This window comes from Takifugu flavidus, chromosome 19 (genome assembly GCF_003711565.1).
Source record: "Takifugu flavidus isolate HTHZ2018 chromosome 19, ASM371156v2, whole genome shotgun sequence".
NCBI lineage: Eukaryota > Metazoa > Chordata > Actinopteri > Tetraodontiformes > Tetraodontidae > Takifugu > Takifugu flavidus.
The window spans coordinates 8,855,343-8,875,101 of NC_079538.1; the positions used below are offsets into that span (position 1 = coordinate 8,855,343).

Here is a 19,759-nt window from a genome sequence, read left to right on the forward strand (position 1 = left end):
GTGAGTCTTTTTTGGACACGTCGCTGCGCGTTAACGGGAGGGTTGAAGCTCCACTATTTCCCTGCGCGCCCTCCGTTACGCAGCTCTCGCGCAGAGGAAAATTACCCCCCCCCCCACCCCACCCCACCCCAAACAACCTTTTGCTCCGAAGGACGTCGCCTCCAGTCGGACTGAGACCCGGACTGAGCCAAGACCGAGAGGGCGCCGGTGTTTGCGCCGCCGCTGGCGCCTCTTGCAGCGGCTCGGCGTCGGTGCGCAGCCACGAATGGATCCAGGGCAAAGAGTCACCCACGCTGAGGTAAAACCGACCCTGATTCCAACATTTTAGCCACAGGATCACAAAAACCTCGTGTGTGTGTGTTTGTTTGTCTCTTGGTGTCACTTTAAACTTAATGATCATTTAATAAAGGTTCTAAAATCACATTTCCATCACAAATATCCCTCAACTTCATGTAAGTCTTGACCATATCACCGAATTTCATTATTACCGGCGTAGGACAGATATTTATTAGGCCCCAAACTTTCTAAATTACAATCGATGTGATTTAATAACAATATTAAATCAGGGTATTCATCAACATCCAAAGTTGCGAGTTTATGTTCTCTGAAAGGAGCTTTTAAATACAGATAATAAAGACATTAATGATACTCAGGACACTTTTACATGCGTATGATGACATGGTTATTCTTGTTTTTAACCGTAGTTATATAGATTTTTATTATTTTATCGGTTTATTAGATTTACACACTGGCATCGTGGCAGGAGGAGCTGCTCACTGCTTCCTTCTCTCCAACCAGTTTGTTGAGTTATGGAACCAATAATGTCTCCAGTTTGATCTCTCCTGCTGTGATTTAAGGTGACAACATCCAAAAATCTCCTATTTGTTAGATTATGTTTGGGTGTGTGTGTGTGTGAGAGAGAGAGAGCGAGAGAGAGCGAGAGAGAGAGAGAGAGAGAGAGAGCTGGGTTGCACTCTGTTTCATCAAATCCCGTTTTTTAAATTTTATTTTTCATGCACCCCCCCGAGCTCTGCATCTGTGAGCACAGCTGGGTGATGAAATGTCTCCTTTCGTGTTTTGAAACGTCAACTTTTTGATGTTTCCATGGGTGTTTGTTCGTCTGTTTGTTGGGGGACTGAAGGCAGTGTGGGACCAGATGGACCCGTCCCATAGGACCAGGTCCCTCACCTAAAGGGACCCTCACACAGAGCTTCTGCTGAGGGCCAGGGAGGCACGGAGGCTTCACCCTCCATTCACAGGGTTGCCTCCGGCGTGTTAGGTTACACCTGATGACCCAGGTGCGGCCCCTCCTCCAGACCGTGTCCCCGCACGCTCAGCTGCCCCTGTTGCTTTGGGGCCCAGAAAATGTCTCTCCTCTTGTGACTCTGTAGCTCAAACAAATGAAAGAGAAAATGAATGTAATAGTTGAGCCCCCGTCCCTTTATTTCAGCTCTGAATTGGTTAAATCCAAAAGGTCATTCAGTCAACGATGCAATAAATTCATCGTCTCCGACACTTGGGCCATTAGCAGAGCCGCAGCTTCCAGTTAACCACCATTTTACTCTTTTGACCTTTGAACTGGTGATTATGCAGATGCTGCTTCTAATTTCCATTTTTCCTTTGAACCCCCCCACTTGTGCCCATCTGCCTACTTTGATTGAAAGTACAGAAACTGATTTGTAATCACCTGGGCCTGTGCTCTGCTTCCAGTCTCTCCACATGTCCCGCCTCCTCCTGGCATGAGGCTGCGTGGAGGGCGGGATTTGAACCCCCATCCACGCCTCCGAACGGCTCCAGCCGATCCTCGTGTCTCCTGGCTGCCTGCCGCTCTCAGGAAAGGTGTTCGCCTCCGCCTGCGCCTGGACCACCACGATGGCCGAGGACGAGGCTGCTGGCAGCTGGTGGGCCTGGGGGCGGAGTCAGAAGGAGGTGGGTGGGGTCTAAACAGCCAGGTGCCCGAAGGTAAGTAGTGATTCTTGTTTTCATAGTGTAAAAACCCAGTCGTGTGTTTCTGTGTCTGAGGATCTTCATACATATGTTATTTATTTATTTATTTATTATTTATTTATTTATTTATTTATTTTTTATTTATTTATTTATTTATTTGTTTGTTTATTTATTTATTTATTTATTTATTTATTCATTCCCTCCCTCCATCCCTATCTGCTGACTCTGGCGCAGGATCTTTTTTTTAACTGTCTGTTACCATGGTGATGGCCTCACTGAGCTGTAAATAAATTCAGGGAGTTTGTTTCTTTGATTAAACAACACACACTCACACACACAGACAGACACATGCGCGTGCACGCACGCACACACACACACACAGTCATGATTTCAAAAATGTAATTAAGCTTGTAGTATGTGTGTGTGTGTGTGTGTGGTGTGTGTGTGTGTGGTGTGTGTGTGTGTGTGGGTGGATATTATACGTTGTTTATATTGCACGCCTCTCCACAGTTGGCATAAATCACCTCATCGCATTTTCTCCTCAGCACATCCGAATCCGCAGCTTTGGAGTGAAGTTATGCTAATGTGAGCTGGTCACTGCTGCGTTGCCGTGGCGGGAGCGGCTCTCTAACGCTGTCTGCCGCAGCATTCAGGAGACAACATCCCCACGTCAGAGTGCAGCACTGGGTGAAGGGCTTCACTGATCACCTAATTGCTTAATTAGCCATAAACAAATGGAGTGCCGCCCCAAATCCATTGTGTTTTGTGATGCGAGGGAGCAAATTTTCCTCTCCTCTTCCCCCTCTCTGCTGCGTCTCATTATCTGCCAGTATTAATGCAGCTCCTACCTCGTATTCATTTCTTTTCTAAGTAAGAGATAATTATCTGCTCCCCCTCAGTCTGGCTCTGTCCCTATCGTGATGCGCCATAATGAGACAGGACTGATGGAGAAGGGACATCAGGATTAATCTCTGTGCGTAATTACTTTTATGATTTATAGAACCCCCCCTTTCACCCTCGTCCTCCTCTGGCTGCCTTGCTGCTCTCAGCCAGCCAGTGGGGATGAATTGTGCTCAGCCTTATCGTCTTGTCCTGACCTTGCTGTTTGTTGTGGGCTTTTTTGTTCTCACGTAGGAGCTTCGTTGTAATGAAGCGCTGCAATTGATGTTGCCTGTCAGGTCGGGCGGTAATCCAGTCCCCGACCTCTGATTTATGAGTCCTGACAAATCTGTCTCACACAACGGGTCGCATGTTTGATCAGGACCTCCCAGAGGTTAACCTGCTTTGGATTAAGAGGTGACGCCTTTGACAGGAAGAGGACCCAAGCAGGTACGGCTCGGGTAGTTCCCACTTTAATAAAGAGCCAGAAAGAGAAATGATGCCCCCTGAACCTGCTATTTTCTGTTGATACCTGCATGGACCCCCCCCCCCCCCCCACCTCCCCCAGCTGGTGCTTTATTTCCCTTTGCTGTGTGCAGATTTTCATTAAAGATTAAACGAAAGAGGGTCTGCAGATAAAAGCTTGTCAGCAATAAACCGGGGCACACATTCAGGGTCGGGTTTTTGGATTTTCACAGCCCTAATAAAGAATATTTGGACACCAGTTTGTGGCCAAGTGGGCTGGCTTTGGTAAGGTGGTGCAGCCCGAGTCTCCTCTCAGCTGCTCTAAGCCTTATTTTGATGAGGGTTTAAAAAAAAAAAAAAGAGAAAAGCCACAGCAACTGTAATTACATTACAGTCCCACACTGACATCGTTTTGAGCTCAGCAGGTCTGCCGGCAGCCTCGGGATGTTAGAGGCGTGTTGCCATGGCGACTGAAAGGGGACACAGAGGAAGGGGGTTAGGGTAGACGAGAGAGGGAGGGAGGAGGGGGCAGGTTGGAGATTGAGGAAGAGAGAGAAAAGAGAGCGATCGAGGCGGCGGTGGCAGAGTTGCCGGTGCATTGACAGCGCGCATCAGCGGCGAAACGTCTCAGGATCCGTCCGGGGAGAGCTGAGAGGCGGCGTTGCAGGAAGCGGTGACCGGGAGGCTGCGTGCATGGTAGGCAGGGGGTTCCGTGCAAAATCTCAAAGGTTCTGGGGTGTGAGAGGAGGAGGAAGAGGGGGGAGGGGGGCGCCGTGCATTTCCATGTGCTGCTGTCAGTCTGCTTGCTGCATGTTGTCATCACCACAGGAAGAGATTGGCTGCTCCCTTTTCTACTAAAGTTAGGCTGCTTCTGCCCTCACCGGGAAAATATAACAGAATCGTAAGACAGGTCATTGTGAGAACAAATATCTGCCTCTCTAGAAGCCAAGTTGGTGTGTGTGTATGTGTGTGTGTGTGTGTGTGTATGTGTGTGTGTGTGTGTGTGTGTGTGTGTGTGTGTGTGCATGCTTCTTTCACTTCCTGCTCATGTGTCTGTGCAGTAATAATAGACAATTTATGGCAATCTTTGCAGCAGAAGAGGGGGAGGGGCCCGGTTTACTACAAAGCTTTATGTTGCTTTGTTTCTTCTGTGTGTGTGTGTGTGTGTGTGTGTGTGTGTGTGTGTGTGAGTGTGTGTGCCATGTAAATCTAACTTTCCGCTGCAGTTCAGCGCTGCAGCTTCCTGTCTCTCACATTTGTGTGTGTCCCAGGTCTGATGAGTACCTTGTCTGCCAGCTCAGAGATGCAGACTCCAGCCCTCGCCACCCAGTTCATGGTGGGGCCCCCCGTCAAGAAGAGGGGACGACCCCCGATCCGTAAGCTGGAGTTTCAGAGCCACTACATGGAGCCCATGCTGCCCCTCAAGGTGCCGAAGAAGCGAGGCAGGAAACCTGGCTTCAAGGTCAGTGTGGGGCTGACGCAGGGGCTCATTTACACCAGCAGCCATGTTCAGCTCACTAACAGAGCGGTAACATAACAGGGTTGTTTTTAAGTTGTGCGTAACAGTTGAGTGTTGATGTGAGTGTTCTTACACATGGTGCATGGACATGAACATTTAACACACTATATAAGTGGACTTTTGTGTGTGTGTAGCTGAAGCCCAGGATAGTGATGTCCCCACTGGCTAACTCTCCTCCCAGCAGCACCCCAGAGCCAGAGATGGGCTCCCTCCCACAGGACGCTGCTATCGTCCCTAAGTCAGCCACGTCACAGGTCCTGACAGGTACCAACACTCGTTACCAGCACTGTATTGGGTGCATCTCGCTTTTCTTCTTACCGGTTCCTGGCTTGTTCTGCTTTTTCGGACTTTCTGGACTGGAACACACACTCCCTCTTCCTGCTTTGTTCTCTCACACAATAAAGAACCAACACGTGTTTAGATGCAGAACGTTACGCACCGGTGTTTGTCTGTATGAGGAAGCTCTTCTCCCTCCTTTCTTAATTCCCTTTCATTTATTTTCTGTGGAGAAAATGGATTTATTTAAATGCGCCAGTTTGATTTCCTTGACTCCTTCCCTCTGTCCTGCACCAAAAAAAGCAAATATTTAAAGATTGTCCTCCGTGTATTTGAGGTGATAATGGGAATCTGGTGTGTCAAGGACCGCTGCTTTGCTCTTTGTTCTCACAATTCATGACGAGTGTTTCATGTCAGACTGTAGCGGATACACACACACTCTCTCTCTCACTCACACACACACACACTGTTCTCCCCGTGGTGCCACCCAAACTCATGCAAATCATTTCTCTGGTGAGATGGGGAGCTTTGCAGAAAATACTTTCTTTGTTTAGGGAGGCCCGCTCTGCGTTCAAACGCAGGAAGGCAGCCCCGGCGTAGTCTCAAAGCCTCCGAACTCGGCCATCTTTCCACACGATCGATTTTTCAGAACGGGCCCTCGGTACGGCTCACCTGACCTGGCACAAAGCAGAGGTAATTCAGGAGCGTCTCTGTGGAGCATTTCGCCCTGACAAACCTTTCATCGTATAAATCCATAACTGCCCGGCGTTACCAGCAGCCAGCTACAGTATTGACAGGTTGAATAATGGTCGGCACAAAGGGAGTGGACTCGGAGGAATAAGCGCAGATCTTTCAACTGTTACATGCTGGGGGGGGACTTCAGCTGATCTTTCCTTAAGCTCCCTGTTAAAGAGATCTAACACAGCCACCGAGCAAAAAAAGTAACAGTTTTGGTCTTAATATAGCAGCTATTCTGCATTATCCTTCCAAGAAACTCCTTAAAACTTCCTTATTAATGCTTTTTGTTGCTCAACACTACACTTATGAAGAAAGAGACAGCATCTGGGGGCTGATGTGGCTTTGATGACACTTCCTGTCCTCCAGCAGAGACCCCGGTGCCCGACGACTTCCTTTGCGATCCGCTGGTGGACTCCAAACGCTACTCAGTGGATCCCAGCGACTCCGCCTTCAACGTCACCACGTCACAATATGCGTCAAAGAACCCCTACAGTTACCGCGGCAGCAGCTGCTCCCTGCCAGGGGGCCTGTGCAGGCAGATGTCGAGCCCGGCACGCTTCCATGATACGAACAGGAATGGTGAGCCTGTCTCCTGCTCTCCTGCAGCAACTGCTGCTTCCTGAAAGTGTAACGTGGGTGTTTCACCTTTGTGCCCACCCAGCCTACAGTCCAGACAGCGGCGAGTGCAAACGCCCGGCGGGGAAGGACCCTTCGAGCTGGGGAGTCGAGGAGGTCGTCTCATTCATCAAAGACGCTGACCCTCAGGCCCTGGGCCCCCACACTGATGCATTCAGGAAACACGTGAGTAGAAGCTCTTTTATATTGGACATTAATTGTTATTATAGGACTAAATATATGGCTGTTTGAGCAGTGGGGAGGGAAACGCCTGGAGATTGGGTACTCTTCAAAATCTTTTATAAGCCAGCTCTATTTATACATAAATATCCATCACCCAGTTCCCTGCAGTCTTGGATATAAATCAGCCAGCATGAAAGCTTAATGAATATTATTACAGCATTTTTATAATTTAATGAGTTCCAGCCTCCAGCTATATTACCAGCCTTACAAGTCCTAATAAACCACTGCAGATCTGTGGTCTAATATTTAAAATTACTCTGATCTTTCCAATCCTAGCCAAAAACCCTTCAAACAACTTAAACAACTGATCACAATGTTGGTATTAGCGTTCATTATATTAAAGCGGATTGCTTTATCGTCTTAATATCATGCGGAACAGGTTGTGTATTCTGTTAGTTCCACGTTCATGTGGTGCCTTTCAGGAGATCGATGGAGACGCTCTGCTCCTGCTGAAGAGCGAGATGATGATGAAGTATCTGGGGCTGAAGCTGGGGCCTGCGCTGAAGCTCAGCTACCACATCGACAAGCTCAAGCAGAGCTGGCCGTGATCCTCCGCCACTGCTGCGCTGCAGGCGACGACCATCGGCTGGACCTCACCAACGCCTCCACCGCCATGCTGACTGCGCCTCACAGAGAGGGCTCTATTTTGGGGAGATTGTAAGACAGACACCAGCTTGTTCACATTTCCGGTGCATCGAGGGCACAAATGGACGCGACCTCATGTCTGTTTGTCCTTTATCACGGTGCCAGAGACCCACCGGTGTTCACCGAACTACCAAAAACCACCCCGGTGCACAGAATTGGTGCTCTGGCTCTTTACAGATGAAGTAGTTTCATTTCCATCGTTGTTATCTGGATTGACAAAAAGCTTCGGCTTGTAAATAGCTCAGAACCAAACGGCAGCTCGTGCACATCAAGTGTGAAGCCTCAGTATGCAATTTACAGTTCTTTTTTTTTCAGACACTGGAAATCCAGCAACAGGAAGCAAAATGTTTTGCTTCAGAGGTGTTTTGACCGTCATTCTTCAGTCATATAGTCATTCTCTGGTGAACCCGCTACTTCTTCTCAAACCGAAACTATTTCCCCTCCTCGCGTTTCAGCGTGTCATTAAAGCATTAAAACGTTTTGCATTCAAAGGTCTGAAGCAAAACCACAACAGTACAGCGACAACAGGAAGGGGAGGCAGACAGTCTTGGTGTTTTTGTGAACTCGGTTACACTTCACTCCATTTTGAACTCTTTTTTTTTCTTTAACTCTGACTGAGAGTCGACTGAGACAGAGACCTGTAGCAAATCTGGTGCTAACTGAAACCATGACAGCCACTACACTCACGACGGGCAGTTTACTCTCAAACTCTCCTTTCACACGATGATGCAGTTAAAAACTTCTCTCATACAGGACCTCCTTATCTTTTACACAGAAACAAAGCAGTTGGGTAAGGTCACTGTATGTGTTATTAAGCATTAATAGAAACTTTAACAAAATGTCAAAACCTTTTTTTTGTCTACCAAAACAGTTTTCTTTTATAAAGACTGAACAACTGTTTTTTTTAACGTAGTGGTCGAAGTGTTTTGTTTGGAAGTGACTGTACAGTATTTGTTCTCCACTTCTATATTTTGTGTTTGTCAGTGTTGTGTGACTACAGCATGTATGCCAGGGAATTCATTCTTTATTCCATGGCTGCCTCGGTGATCTGGAACCTAAATGAAGCGAACATGATGTTGTACATAGATTTCACATCCCGAATACGATATATTGATTTTCTCACATTACCATTTCACAATTGTGCTTCACTTTACTGATATATGTACAATATGTACATTCATTCAGTTCTAGTCAATGTCATTCAGTTTAGCTTTTGGATTTTGTAGCACCCCCCCACCAATGGTTTCTAAATAAAAATTTCTTCTTGCTCTTTATGAGTTGTTATTTATTTAATTGAAAACCTGCAGGGTGACAACGCATTCAACAAAAAGCAATAAACTAAAGAAGTTGCAAAATAGATACATTTCCTTGATTATATTTTGCTGGATAACTAGTACATTGATTGTCTCTTAAAAGTCACGTTTGTCATAAAATAATTAGGCTGGATGAACATCGTTATATTTGCGTTCATTTACATTACAGGTAAATTGACAGTTAATCACGTACAAGCACATTGTTTTAGTAATAAAATGTGGAGTATAAATTTTGAAGGATTGTGTATGAATTTGATTTTCTTAAATACAGGTGGGCTGCTGTTGTCTGGGAATGTCTTTATTTACTCCGGGGGCGAGATTATCGCGTTGTATCGCGACTACTGCAGAAGAAGATTCACTTCCGGTACGAGCATGAGGGCATTTCCGGTGCGCTCTGTTGGAATGTCGTGACGGTCGCTGTCAGCGGTAGGTGAACATGGCAGAAGTCTCAGAAAGGTCCCTGAAAGTGGCGCTGGTAGTTTCCTTCGCCGCCGGGTTTGTGGCAGGCTGGCAGGCGAACAGAATGAGGAGGAAATTCCTGGACTGGCGAAAAAAGCGGCTGCAGGAGAAACTATCTGAAACACAGAAGAAACTGGATTTGGCTTAAAGGGTAAGGTGAGATTTACCTGGCTACTTTTGCTTTTGCTTTTGTCATGCATAATACAACGCTTTATGTAATTAGGTCCTTCTTATTTATTGAATGAGAACTCTGTTATTGTTATATTTCTGATAAATCATTAAGTACTTGTAATAAAGTGCAATAGTGTATACTGTAAGTTAAATGGTCAAGTGGCAAATAGTAGAAAGTAGAGAGAGTATTTCTATACCTAAGGGGTTGGTCTCCTACACCACCCGTGAATATTCTTGGCTTCTTATTGATCACATCATTTCTGTGGAGAGTTTGATCATTGTTCTTTATTTGTCAGGTCTTCGTGTCTAAATGAGTGTTGGTGTGTGGAAGCTGCTCCACCTTTATCACTCTTATGGCGACCTTCTCCTTCCGGACTATGCACATTTCTTCAGCACACCTTTTAGAAATCTGCCTGCACTTGTCGGACGGTCGTGGGTGTCCCACCTTCTTCCCCAACTTCACCATGGAGTCTTGGATCTATCTCCAGTTATTTTTCATTCTGTTGAACTCTTGAACTCTTTGTCTGATAATTGTTGAATTAAATGTTTATACCTGTATATATCAGTACGTCTTATTCATTTTTTAAAAGGGTAATATAGTGATATACAGTATATTTGAAATGGTCAGATCAGACGGTCTTGCGCTGGCGCTTGGCTCCATCTGCTGGACAAAAAGAGAACTCGGAAAACAAAAAAAGAACTGGCTGCACTCACATCAGTTAGTGAATTTGACCTCTGCGTTGAACCTTCTTTACACACTGGTGAACACACACAAGCCAGGAGCAGTGGACAGATCTTTTCTGCACCTGTGGCTGCACGATTGGCTGCCCCAGCCCATGAGCCTTCCCAGGATTTTAAACCAGCACCCCTCCGGTTTGTCTGGGGAAGAAAATTGAATGTTTCAGAGCCAGTTTTTGGATGAAATACCTGGCTACAGTTTATGGTGGCGTCATGATTAGACTTTAATGAACTGCAGGATTTCGTTTCCACACCTCGCCTGAAGGTGGCGCTATAACATCTGACAACCACATGTGATTTTTCAGCTCAGATATTAGAGGTTGTGAACACCCCCCCCCCCCCTCAAGGAGCTTTTGACAAGACCTTAAGAACTGTCACTTCCAGCGGCGCTCCATCAGCAGCGGGACGGGAAGTGATGAAGAGGAGTTGAGGAGATGATGAGTGTTTTTCCATATTTACAGGAAAGAAGTGCAAAGAAAGTCATTATGGGCTGCTTTAGTGCTGCAGTCATTATGGACGTGTTAAGAGAAGTCACCGCTTTGACAGGTGCATTAGCGCCAACACGCTAATGGCTCGTAAATCTACTTCTGTGGACATTAGCGCTCGTTGTAGACCAGGAGTCCTGCGATTAGCATGAAATGACATCAAAATTAGAGGCTTAAAATTGAATTCACATGAATTCGAGGAGGCAGCGGTTGTGGTCTTCAAGCTTTCCAGCGTGGTGATGAGGGAATGTCGCCCCTCATGCAACATTCCCCAGCCCCCCTCTTTCCTTTGACCCAAATGTCCTGAGGATAACGGGAGAGGAGCCAGAGCTGGTCCGCAATCATAAACTGATAAAGAGCGAGAGCGAGCTAATGAACTGGTGTCAGGGGAGCGGAGTGTTTGTGTTCGGGATGATGTAGGAGAGGACGACGTTGTCCTTTAATGTCCAACGCTGCAGCTAAATTGTGATGAATAGCCCGCGTGCGTTTTCCAACAGGTCCGATGTGTCGGACCGGGAGTGTGTCCTCGGATTGGAGGGACAACAGAGGTGCCGCTGGGATCCATCCCATTTTTCTAATTGGCAGGTTTAGACCTCACAGCCCTCGTGTCCTTGGTCTCTCTTGAAATGTGCTCAGCGAGTGTCGTGTTTAATAATCTTCCCGACTCCCTTCGTGTTATTGTGCCCTCAAACCTGGAGGGGGGGCAGTCTGAGTCTGAGGACCTCTCCGGTGCTTCCTTCATGAGGGACGACATTCCCGACACGCTAATGTTGGGCGGCGTCATTAGGAAGACTGACTTTACCTTGTTCCTCTTCTCCTCTCCACATATTGGCATTTGCTAATTAGCAGTGATCACAAACTGGGCTGATTCTGCTGCCTGATTACGGAGCGTGAAAGATAAGGAACCATAACGGATCAACGGAGTCATTCAAGAGCAGCCGGAGGCCAACAGGAGGCTTATTTTGTGACATCAAATGGGGATGGTGGGGGGGGGGGGGGGGGGGGGGGGGGGGGGGGGGGGGGGGGGGGCTGCGGCTCCTCTCCATTCCTCTTCTGTGACATGATCAAGTGTGGAGAGATTTTTATGAGGAAAATGGGAATGTTGGGAATGTTGTCGCTGCGCTTCCTGACGAGCCCTCGTTGATTAGTGAAAACAGCAGCGGAAACCCACATCATCCATCCATCCATCCATCCATCCATCCATCCATCCATCATCCATCCATCATCCATCCATCCACCCATCATCCATCATCCATCATCCATCCATCCACCCATCATCCATCCATCCATCATCCATCCATCCATCCATCCATCCATCCATCCATCCATCCATCCATCCATCCATCCATCCATCATCCATCAGATTTGGCCACCAGGGGGCAGACTTCAGGAAGGTTTAACCCTTTTACCTATTTAAAATCTGCTGCAAATCAAGACAACCTTTTCTCAGAGCAGCTTTTTTTAAAGGCTTTTTATACGGCTCTTGGAACCCTCTGATCAATACGTTCTGTTTCTCTCCAGCGAGGTCCTGGCCACGGCTCCATCTCCCACCCGGAACAAATAGATGCACTCGTGATTCTCCAGATGAAAGTTCCAAACCAGTGACAGATGTGACATCAGCCCACGTGTACATTATCGGAGCAGCACGTGCTTCCGTCTGGGTCTTTTTTTTTTTTTTACGTCCGAGCACACTTAACCAATCTGGTTGTGTTTGTTGTTCACTCTCTTCATTTGGAGGTCGCGTCTCTCTCAGAGCTGGACGCTCTCAGCGGCCTTTTACGGCCTCGGCCCCCTGAAACATTAAAGCCGTGGCCATTAGGAACCTTTTTTATTTACCACTCAAAGAAATTGTGTTTGGACGCTTTGATGTCAGCGCCGGTACGAGATTGCACAAGTCTTGGGCACCAAGTGTGCAAGTGTAGCTAAGGTGTTCCACCCTTCTCAAGGATGGAAGGGTGCTGGTGACCTTTACCCTCCGAGCTGCCTTGTTTTTAATGGTTCCTGGAGAACATCTCAGCTCTGAGATGGGTTTGACCTCCAGGAGTCAGGATCTGGAGCCTTTCTAGCAAAACCGCTGAGTCAGCCCTGGAGGAGAAGGATGGAGGTGGGGGGGAAATTGAGAGCAGTACTGCGCGTGACCTATAGGGGGCGCCACAAACGAGGGCGGGCACTCACGTGCAGCTTATAGATTCTATCACGGATTTCTTAATTGCTCCTGTTGGCAAACAAACCCTCTGAAAGTGCACAAGCGTGTATTAAATTTGATGTGTTTCCCTCCATAAACACGCCGTGCGCACGCACACGCGCACAAAGTCGACTCGTCATTGGAAATTGCTTATTCCAGCTGATGGAGTGTGTAATTCCCAGACAGGAATGGTAATGACGGCGCCCTAATGCAGATGGATGGAGGAGAAAGGAGAATCGGGGTCTCTTTGCGTGTCGCTGTGATGGAATTCTCCTCATGAGGTGTGAAATGAGTCCGGAGGCGGGAAGACTTTGCTCGTCTAACTCCAGGAAAGGGCCCGCAGGCCTCGGCTAGCAGCGAACCGCGAGCTTAAAATCAATCCGGAGCGCATCTTAATTACCTCCTCGAACGAAGCAGCGACACGCCGCTCCCGCTCACTTATGAACAATCCGGAATTTCAGGCGTTAGTTTCCACGTGAGTTTTCACGAGGGCGCGCTAGCCGTGCCCCAGTCGCTACGCTACCCTTGCGCTAGCGCCTCAGCGCTAATCAACGGGCCAAATTTGCCGTCCCCCCCCTGCTCTCGGAGCCGTCAGGCCTCTCTGAGTAAACACCCGTTTGCCGGGTGTCGTCTGAAGCTGTACAAGCGGAGGACGTGTTCCGTCTTCTCCCTTCCTGGAAGCGGCGTGGTGGCCTTTGATGGAGCCTCGGCTAAAAGCGACCTCCCCGGAGAGGATCGATAACGTCTTGTGTTATGATTATTATTACTTAAGGGAATCAGTCGCCTTCAGAAAAGAAAAGGGAAGCTGGGGAGGGAAAAATGTTCCTGTCGATAAGCGAGCTCGCGGGGGCTGAGAGGATTTTTTTTTCTTTTCGTGATTTAAGTGTTTATTATCGATGACACTATTCACAAGCCACATCTAACGTTTAAGAGCTCTGGGCTGCGCGTTAATGCCAACCACAGCTAATTTATTGCCCCATATTTAACTTTACCCGGAGACTTCCATATCCTTTATGGATGGAAGGATCTTACCCACAATTCAGCTCTTAAACCGGGAAAAAAAAGACACAAGGCACCGCGGATTACGATGGAACGCGACGATACTTGAAGTGGGATTATGAGGGTCGACCTGCCTCAACCTGCCTCCGATGGATTAGCTTGTTTTTAACGTGTTGGAACCACTTAAGATTGTGATGTGAGGAGCAACGCTCACTCGAGTGGATTCAGGGGGTTTATTCCTAATTAATACACTTTTCTGAAGTGGGGGGGGGCAATTAAAAAGGCAGCAGGAGTCATTGTTTGCACCACTACGGAGCCCTTTGTTGTGCCTAACCCGCCGTCTCGGACCGTTCGCCTCAGACAAGTGAGAGATCCTGGGAGGAACGCCGCTGTTATCTGCCGGGACAGGGTTCATTACCCTGATCAAGCAATTGTTGCATCCGTAATTGAATTCCAGCATTAGCTGGTGTAACGTGGGCTGGTTTGAGAGGTTTATCCACTGTGGGACTGTTCCAGGAGGCAGAGGACGGGGGGGGACATCCCGAGGGAAGGCAGAGGGGTGGAGATAAAGACACTGGAGCTCGTTCTCGTGAGAGGAAGACCTCCGCTGTCGTGGGTCGGTGTCCGTGGTGACACGTTGCTCCTTAGGGAGGGGGCGGAGGGGGCGAGATTCCCTCCTCCAGATCAATATCCTGCCACATTCGCCACAGCCCAGCTGGAAGGTGTTAGCGTTAGCTTGTTTTTAGAGGACAAGATCAAAGAGAACCAAAGCCTCTCTGAATATCTTTTGAAATCAGACGGCACTTGATGGCACGAGAGGGGTAAACAGACGAGAGAGGGGCACGAGGGCTCTCTTTGATCTGATCCCATCCCAAGGACGCATTAGCTGAGAGAGCGGACGTAGGGAAAAACAGGACATAACTATTGTTTCTTGTAATTACAACAGTGTAGAAAAGCCACCAAATCAAAGCAGCTTTTTCTCTAAAAACGTCTTTTTCCCTCCTGTTTGTTGCCGTAATTTAGTTCGGTCGTGCAGTCAAAGAAGAAACGTGGCATGAGGGGAGGTAAATTGATGGATTTTGGCCTTCTTCCTTCACCTCGCCCCCCCTCTTCTCCACCTCTGACAGTTTAATCAGTTCTTTATTTAATGACTTCATCAACCTGGCGAAAAAAAGGCCTTTTTTCCCACCCCACAGCTTGACCTGGTGAACGTTCTTGAGATTTCAATTGGAATAGATTAAAGCACTCTTGGCTACTCTGGAAATGAGTAAAAAACGACTTTCATCACGGATAAATGCCGGAGCGTCGTGATTAATGCCTCGTTTAAAAATAACATCTCCTACGTCGTGTTGCGACCAGCCGCCGATGGTTCGTCTTCATTCCCACAATTTATACACGTAAAACAATCTGGGCTCCGACCCCGAGGGCGGCCCGTCGAGGAGGGGTGAAGGGGGGCGCCATCAGCTCGCCGCATTTATCCTGAAATGTGACGGATCCGCGTGAGTAATAACGCCGGCGCATTAAAGCGATTGTTAGCGGGACAAATGGCGCTGCCTTCGGAGGAGCGCGACTCTTAATGGTGCGTCGGGAAATGTGGAGGAGGAGCTCCACGGCGGGATGAGCTACCCAGAGAGCCACTCCGTGTCTTTGATCCCGCCGTCCGGCTTCCATTTACCTTTGATCTTGCGCGTCGGACTCAACCATCTGGCTCGGCGGGAGCACTTACCCCCGCGCGGACAAAGACGAGTGTTCTCACCGTGATGCCGTGTTCCACCTGCGCAGCGTCTGCCCGCCATCAACGGGCCATCAAAGGCTGGCGGGGCGCTGAATCGCACTGATGTTCCCGCTTTGATGATGCTCGCGGGCCTCCGCCCCCTCATGTCCCAACAATGGCCGCGTCTCTCGCCGCCTGGGTCATCCGATGAAGACGGATGACGCCGCGGCGGCCTCGCGAGCGCTCGCTCTGGAAGAAAGACCCCAAGTCTGAGGGCGTCCTCGGTATCGCGCCCCATCCCGTTTAGGCCCGCTTATCGGTGCCGACACTTGAGCGGCAGCCATTTTGTTTATTTCGAGCGGCTCAAAAGGTGTTCGTGTGCGATAAGTCGGAGGTTTTCCTTCCTTTGTGATGTCTTTTCCTCCCGGGAATATCTCCTCGTGTCTCTTTGTGTCGAGCACGTGGGTAATCGGCTGCCTTTCTCTCCCGGCGCCATTATCTAAATGAGTTGGCTGCTTCTATATTTAACAGGAAGTTATCGGCCGATACGGCTCTTCGTGGCTGAGCGGCAGCGCTGTAATCGGGGACGATACACACACTGTTTGTCTGCATTTCTTAACTTTAACTGTCTTTAAAAAAAAAAAACTTTTAGAGATAATTCCGCCCGTTTTAATATCTCTGTAGCGTGCGCGCTGAAAAGCTGAACCTTCCTATCTCCAACACTTCCGTGCACTTGAAGTTTAGCATAATTTATGTGATGCAATCAGTCTGGAAGCCAATTTTCCGATATTTAAGATTTAATGTTTAGCATGAAAGCTTTATTTAAACTGATACTGATATCAGCGCAACACTCCTGTAACGGAGCTAATCTGAGGAGCTAATTAGCGTACAGCGGTTCATGTGGATGCTCCATTTTGTCTTTTGAGTATTAGCTTTAAACTGCGTTTTGCTGCCGCGGCAGATCTGCAAGAAGCACAAACGGTTGTTACAAAGATCTTTGCTGCCGCTTCCAAATATTTAGATTAGCACAACTGTTAATGCTATAGCGGTTAGATTTGCTGTTAGCCGCTACGTAAATACCGTTACCAGAGCCTCGACCTCCAGGTCAATTTTAGGTTCCACACCCCTGCGGAGTACTGAGGGCTGTTTGTTATGTCTCATTTTTCATTAATTTTACTTTATAACTGATTGAAGCGAGCTTTAGGCACAGTAGGAGCATGCTAGCATGGGAACGCCGCTGATAAAGCCTGATAAACGAGGAAGCCACAAGCTGCTGGGCTCCAGAACAGCAGTAAGAAACGATGTGGATTTATTTTAGCTTCTGAAGCCACGAGGCTCTCTCCACATACTGATAACAAGCAGAATTTATTCAGGACGCGCTGCCAAGAGAACGGGTCTATTCCAGCACCCGTTGCTGGTGTCTTAGACGTTTGGGGGTCTTAAATCCGGTTTGTTCGCGTACAAAACTTAAGAATTTTTAAAGGGAATCTACAGTAAACTTCGTGGGTCACTTGGAAAAATTCCCACTCCCATTCCCACGCTGTCCATTTGTGGGACAACAGACATTAACGCTCATTCCTCCACGCTCGCTGTGATCTATGGGAGATGTTCATTTGTGTTAAATGTTCCTGAACAGGGGCTAATGCAGACCGCCAGATATTGAATAAGCTAATGCTAAGCTAATCATGACATATCACATAACAGTTTCTGAAAGTTTCCAGTAAAAGACCTGAGATCACTTCTCCGTTTTGTTTGGCTGCCACGGCTGCTGAAGGCGTGATTGTGATATTTGCAAGTTAATCCTCCGAATCCTGGTGAATGTTTCATTTTTGTCTGTTTAAAAAAAATAAAAAAACCCCGTTATATTCATGATATTTTGGAGGCTAAGCTGTGAGCTAGAAAACACTCTGTTCATTCTCCAGCCGCGCGCACACACACACACACACGCAGTCCTCTATATTTATGGGGACCAGCCAAAATTACCTTATTCACAAAAATGTTCCTGGGTAGAAAACGTATTTTGGTACTCAACGTGTAGCAAGCAGAACACACACACACACACACGCAGGCGCGCGCGCCATCGTGCACGGACAGCAGAGGATTGACAAAGCAAACAGCCTGAGCGAGGGTTATTACAAACCATGTAATTACCATGCAGGCAAGACATGGTGAGTTCCCAGAGGCCTCTGGTGTTACTGACGTGCTCGTGCATGTGCTCTATGTATATGTCGGCGTGTGTAGAAGGCTTACATGTGTGTGTGTGTGTGTGTGTTTGTGTGTGTGTGTGTGTGTGTGCGTGCGTGCGTGCGATGAATCAGTCCTGCAGAATCAGCTGAGTGGCACAAATGCAGTTAGCGTGATGCTAACAGCATCAGCTATAATAGTAATATTGGGAAATGATAGCACACTGCTTTATAGCACGTGGCTAATGGGTGTTTGAACACATTTCAGTTCCAGCTAATTTTCTTTAAAGTGTTATAGAACAACAAAGTTCACTGTTTTATCAACACCTGGTGCTAAATCCCACTTATCCTCTCCTCTCTGCTTTCTCATCCAACCCGCGGCCGCTCTCCCCTGAATAGCACCGGCTATTGATTCTCCCTCGGGGGATGATTAGCTTTAACCTGTGTCAGAGTGCCGAGTCAGGCCGGCGATAACGCCCCCACTGAATGCACAATAACCACTCCGATGCGCCGGGAGCCAGCGCGGGCTGCATGCTAGCATGCTAATTTGCAGCGACCTGTGATAAATGTAAACTGTCATTCCCGCTAAACAAAGTCTGCCTCTCAGCAGTGCGGCTCCAAGGGCATTCCGATAAGGTGCGTCAAACAAATATGAGCCTCTGGGATCGTTTATGTGGTGCTTCGATTTCTGCCTCTGGATCGCAGTGCGTGCGGACCCGTGTAAACCTGTCAGCCTCGCAAAAAAACAGCGCAATTCAGGCCGCACGCTCCGACCTTCCCGGTCCCTGATGGCTGGCGCACACCTGCTGACAGCTGGTTAGACTTCAGGTAGCATTAGAGGCCCCAAACCTGGACCCAAAGAGCCCTTTTCCCACCGCAGGGAAGCTTTTTTCTGCTCCATTTTGGTATCGGGGGGGGGGGGGGGGGGGCATCTCTGCCGCAAATAGCACCTCTTCAAGCTGAAGTTAGCGCGTCGCTGAGGCAAAGCGCTGTCGTCTAGCGCACGCTAAACGCCGCGCTGTGCAGGGTGTCGAAGTGATGTTTTTTTCCTCGGTTCTTGGCGTGTGATCTTCTCGGCAGGGGGGGCGAAATTAGGCGGGAGATGGTGAGACGACGTGCGGCTGAAGCTAAAGAGGCAACAAAGAGAGCGCGTGTCGCTCGCAGGTTCTCACAGGAGATACGAGAAACTAGCTGAACGTTTCCCTCAAAATAGGCAGAATAAGCTAGTGGAAGCCGGAGCGTCAAATATCGGAATCATCTGTCAGCACCCCCCACCCCCCCGTGATGATGAAGAGGCGAGACGACCTCTGAATGTAGGCGAACGTTAGCTAACCAAGCATAAAGATGTTTCTAGCTCCTTGAAAGTGATAGAAGGGACCGTTGAACCATCCTCACGGTCACCAAAACACCCTAAATCAGGAGTGACTGAGCACTTTTCCTGACCGGATGGGTGGGAATGCTGCTGTGCTACATGTCGTTGTCGTTAGCGTCCAAGCGACGCATCTCCCTCTATCCCGGTGCTCGTGCGGAGCGGCGCGGCCCTTTCCTTTGATTCTGAGTGGTCTGTGGGAGCACAGCGGCGTTCCCATGCGGATGGCTTCTTCAGAGGAGGAGGGGGGGCTCTCCATGAGTGGGAATACTGGAAACGCCACGAGCGACTTAAAATGTCAGCACTCGCCATAAAAGAAGGAAAGAAGCGTGAGCGTGGCTGCAGGTATTAGCTGTGACGGCGGCGTTCCAGCCGTGTGGGCGGGGCTTCAGGGCTCCTGGTCGCCTGGGAGTCGTCGCAATATTCCTCCGTTTCCTGGAATCGAACCTACGCAGGAACGCACCTGTTGATCCCGCGGAACCCCAGCGGGATGGATTTGTTCGCTGAGGTCACATCACATCGAACGCCGTGGGTTCGGGTCAGAGACGCCGCTGCCACAAGACAGCACACACACACACACACACACACACACACACACACACACACACACACCACACACACACACACACACACACACGCACGATCAGTGATCAGCGTTTTGCCTCCTTTAATGGCTCTGATCCGGGAAGACGGTCAGGAATAAAATATCCGTGTTTATTGTTGCCGGGGTTACGTAGATGGCGGATCAGCAGGACACGTGTGGGGGGAGATCAGGTTCTGATCCAACGATCTCGGGGGATTTTATCAGGAAAATGC

The 19,759-nt window shown here is 48.5% G+C and overlaps 1 protein-coding gene and 1 long non-coding RNA gene across 5 annotated transcripts; both read left to right on the plus strand.

The window, feature by feature from the left end:
* The first annotated feature begins 140 nt into the window (after positions 1 to 140).
* Positions 141 to 8,601, plus strand: scml4 (Scm polycomb group protein like 4). 4 transcript variants are annotated; one of them, XM_057016500.1, is made up of 7 exons: positions 141 to 298; positions 1,711 to 1,962; positions 4,563 to 4,753; positions 4,945 to 5,074; positions 6,194 to 6,403; positions 6,486 to 6,625; positions 7,105 to 8,601. In XM_057016500.1, exons 2-7 carry the CDS (start codon positions 1,740 to 1,742, stop codon positions 7,228 to 7,230), a joined length of 1,020 nt encoding a protein of 339 aa, XP_056872480.1. In that variant the 5' UTR covers positions 141 to 298; positions 1,711 to 1,739; the 3' UTR covers positions 7,231 to 8,601. The 4 variants fall into 4 exon arrangements, with proteins under 4 accessions (XP_056872480.1, XP_056872479.1, XP_056872481.1 ...); XM_057016499.1 differs by having other exon boundaries at positions 142 to 298; positions 6,191 to 6,403; XM_057016501.1 differs by lacking the exons at positions 141 to 298; positions 1,711 to 1,962 and adding an exon at positions 3,823 to 3,987 and having other exon boundaries at positions 6,191 to 6,403.
* Positions 8,602 to 8,852: 251 nt separating this feature from the next.
* Positions 8,853 to 9,828, plus strand: LOC130515913 (uncharacterized). Its single transcript, XR_008947302.1, has 2 exons — positions 8,853 to 9,250; positions 9,567 to 9,828. It is a non-coding gene; the product is annotated as an uncharacterized LOC130515913 (long non-coding RNA).
* Positions 9,829 to 19,759: the final 9,931 nt, after the last annotated feature.

Bases quoted from the DNA above. Each gene is read 5' to 3' on its own strand.
- scml4 (XM_057016499.1), top strand. From the start codon at position 1,740: ATGAGGCTGCGTGGAGGGCGGGATTTGAACCCCCATCCACGCCTCCGA. The intron at 4,754-4,944 runs GTCAGTGTGGGG...GTGTGTGTGTAG, and splicing joins GCAGGAAACCTGGCTTCAAG to CTGAAGCCCAGGATAGTGAT. The intron at 5,075-6,190 runs GTACCAACACTC...CCTGTCCTCCAG, and splicing joins CACGTCACAGGTCCTGACAG to CAGAGACCCCGGTGCCCGAC.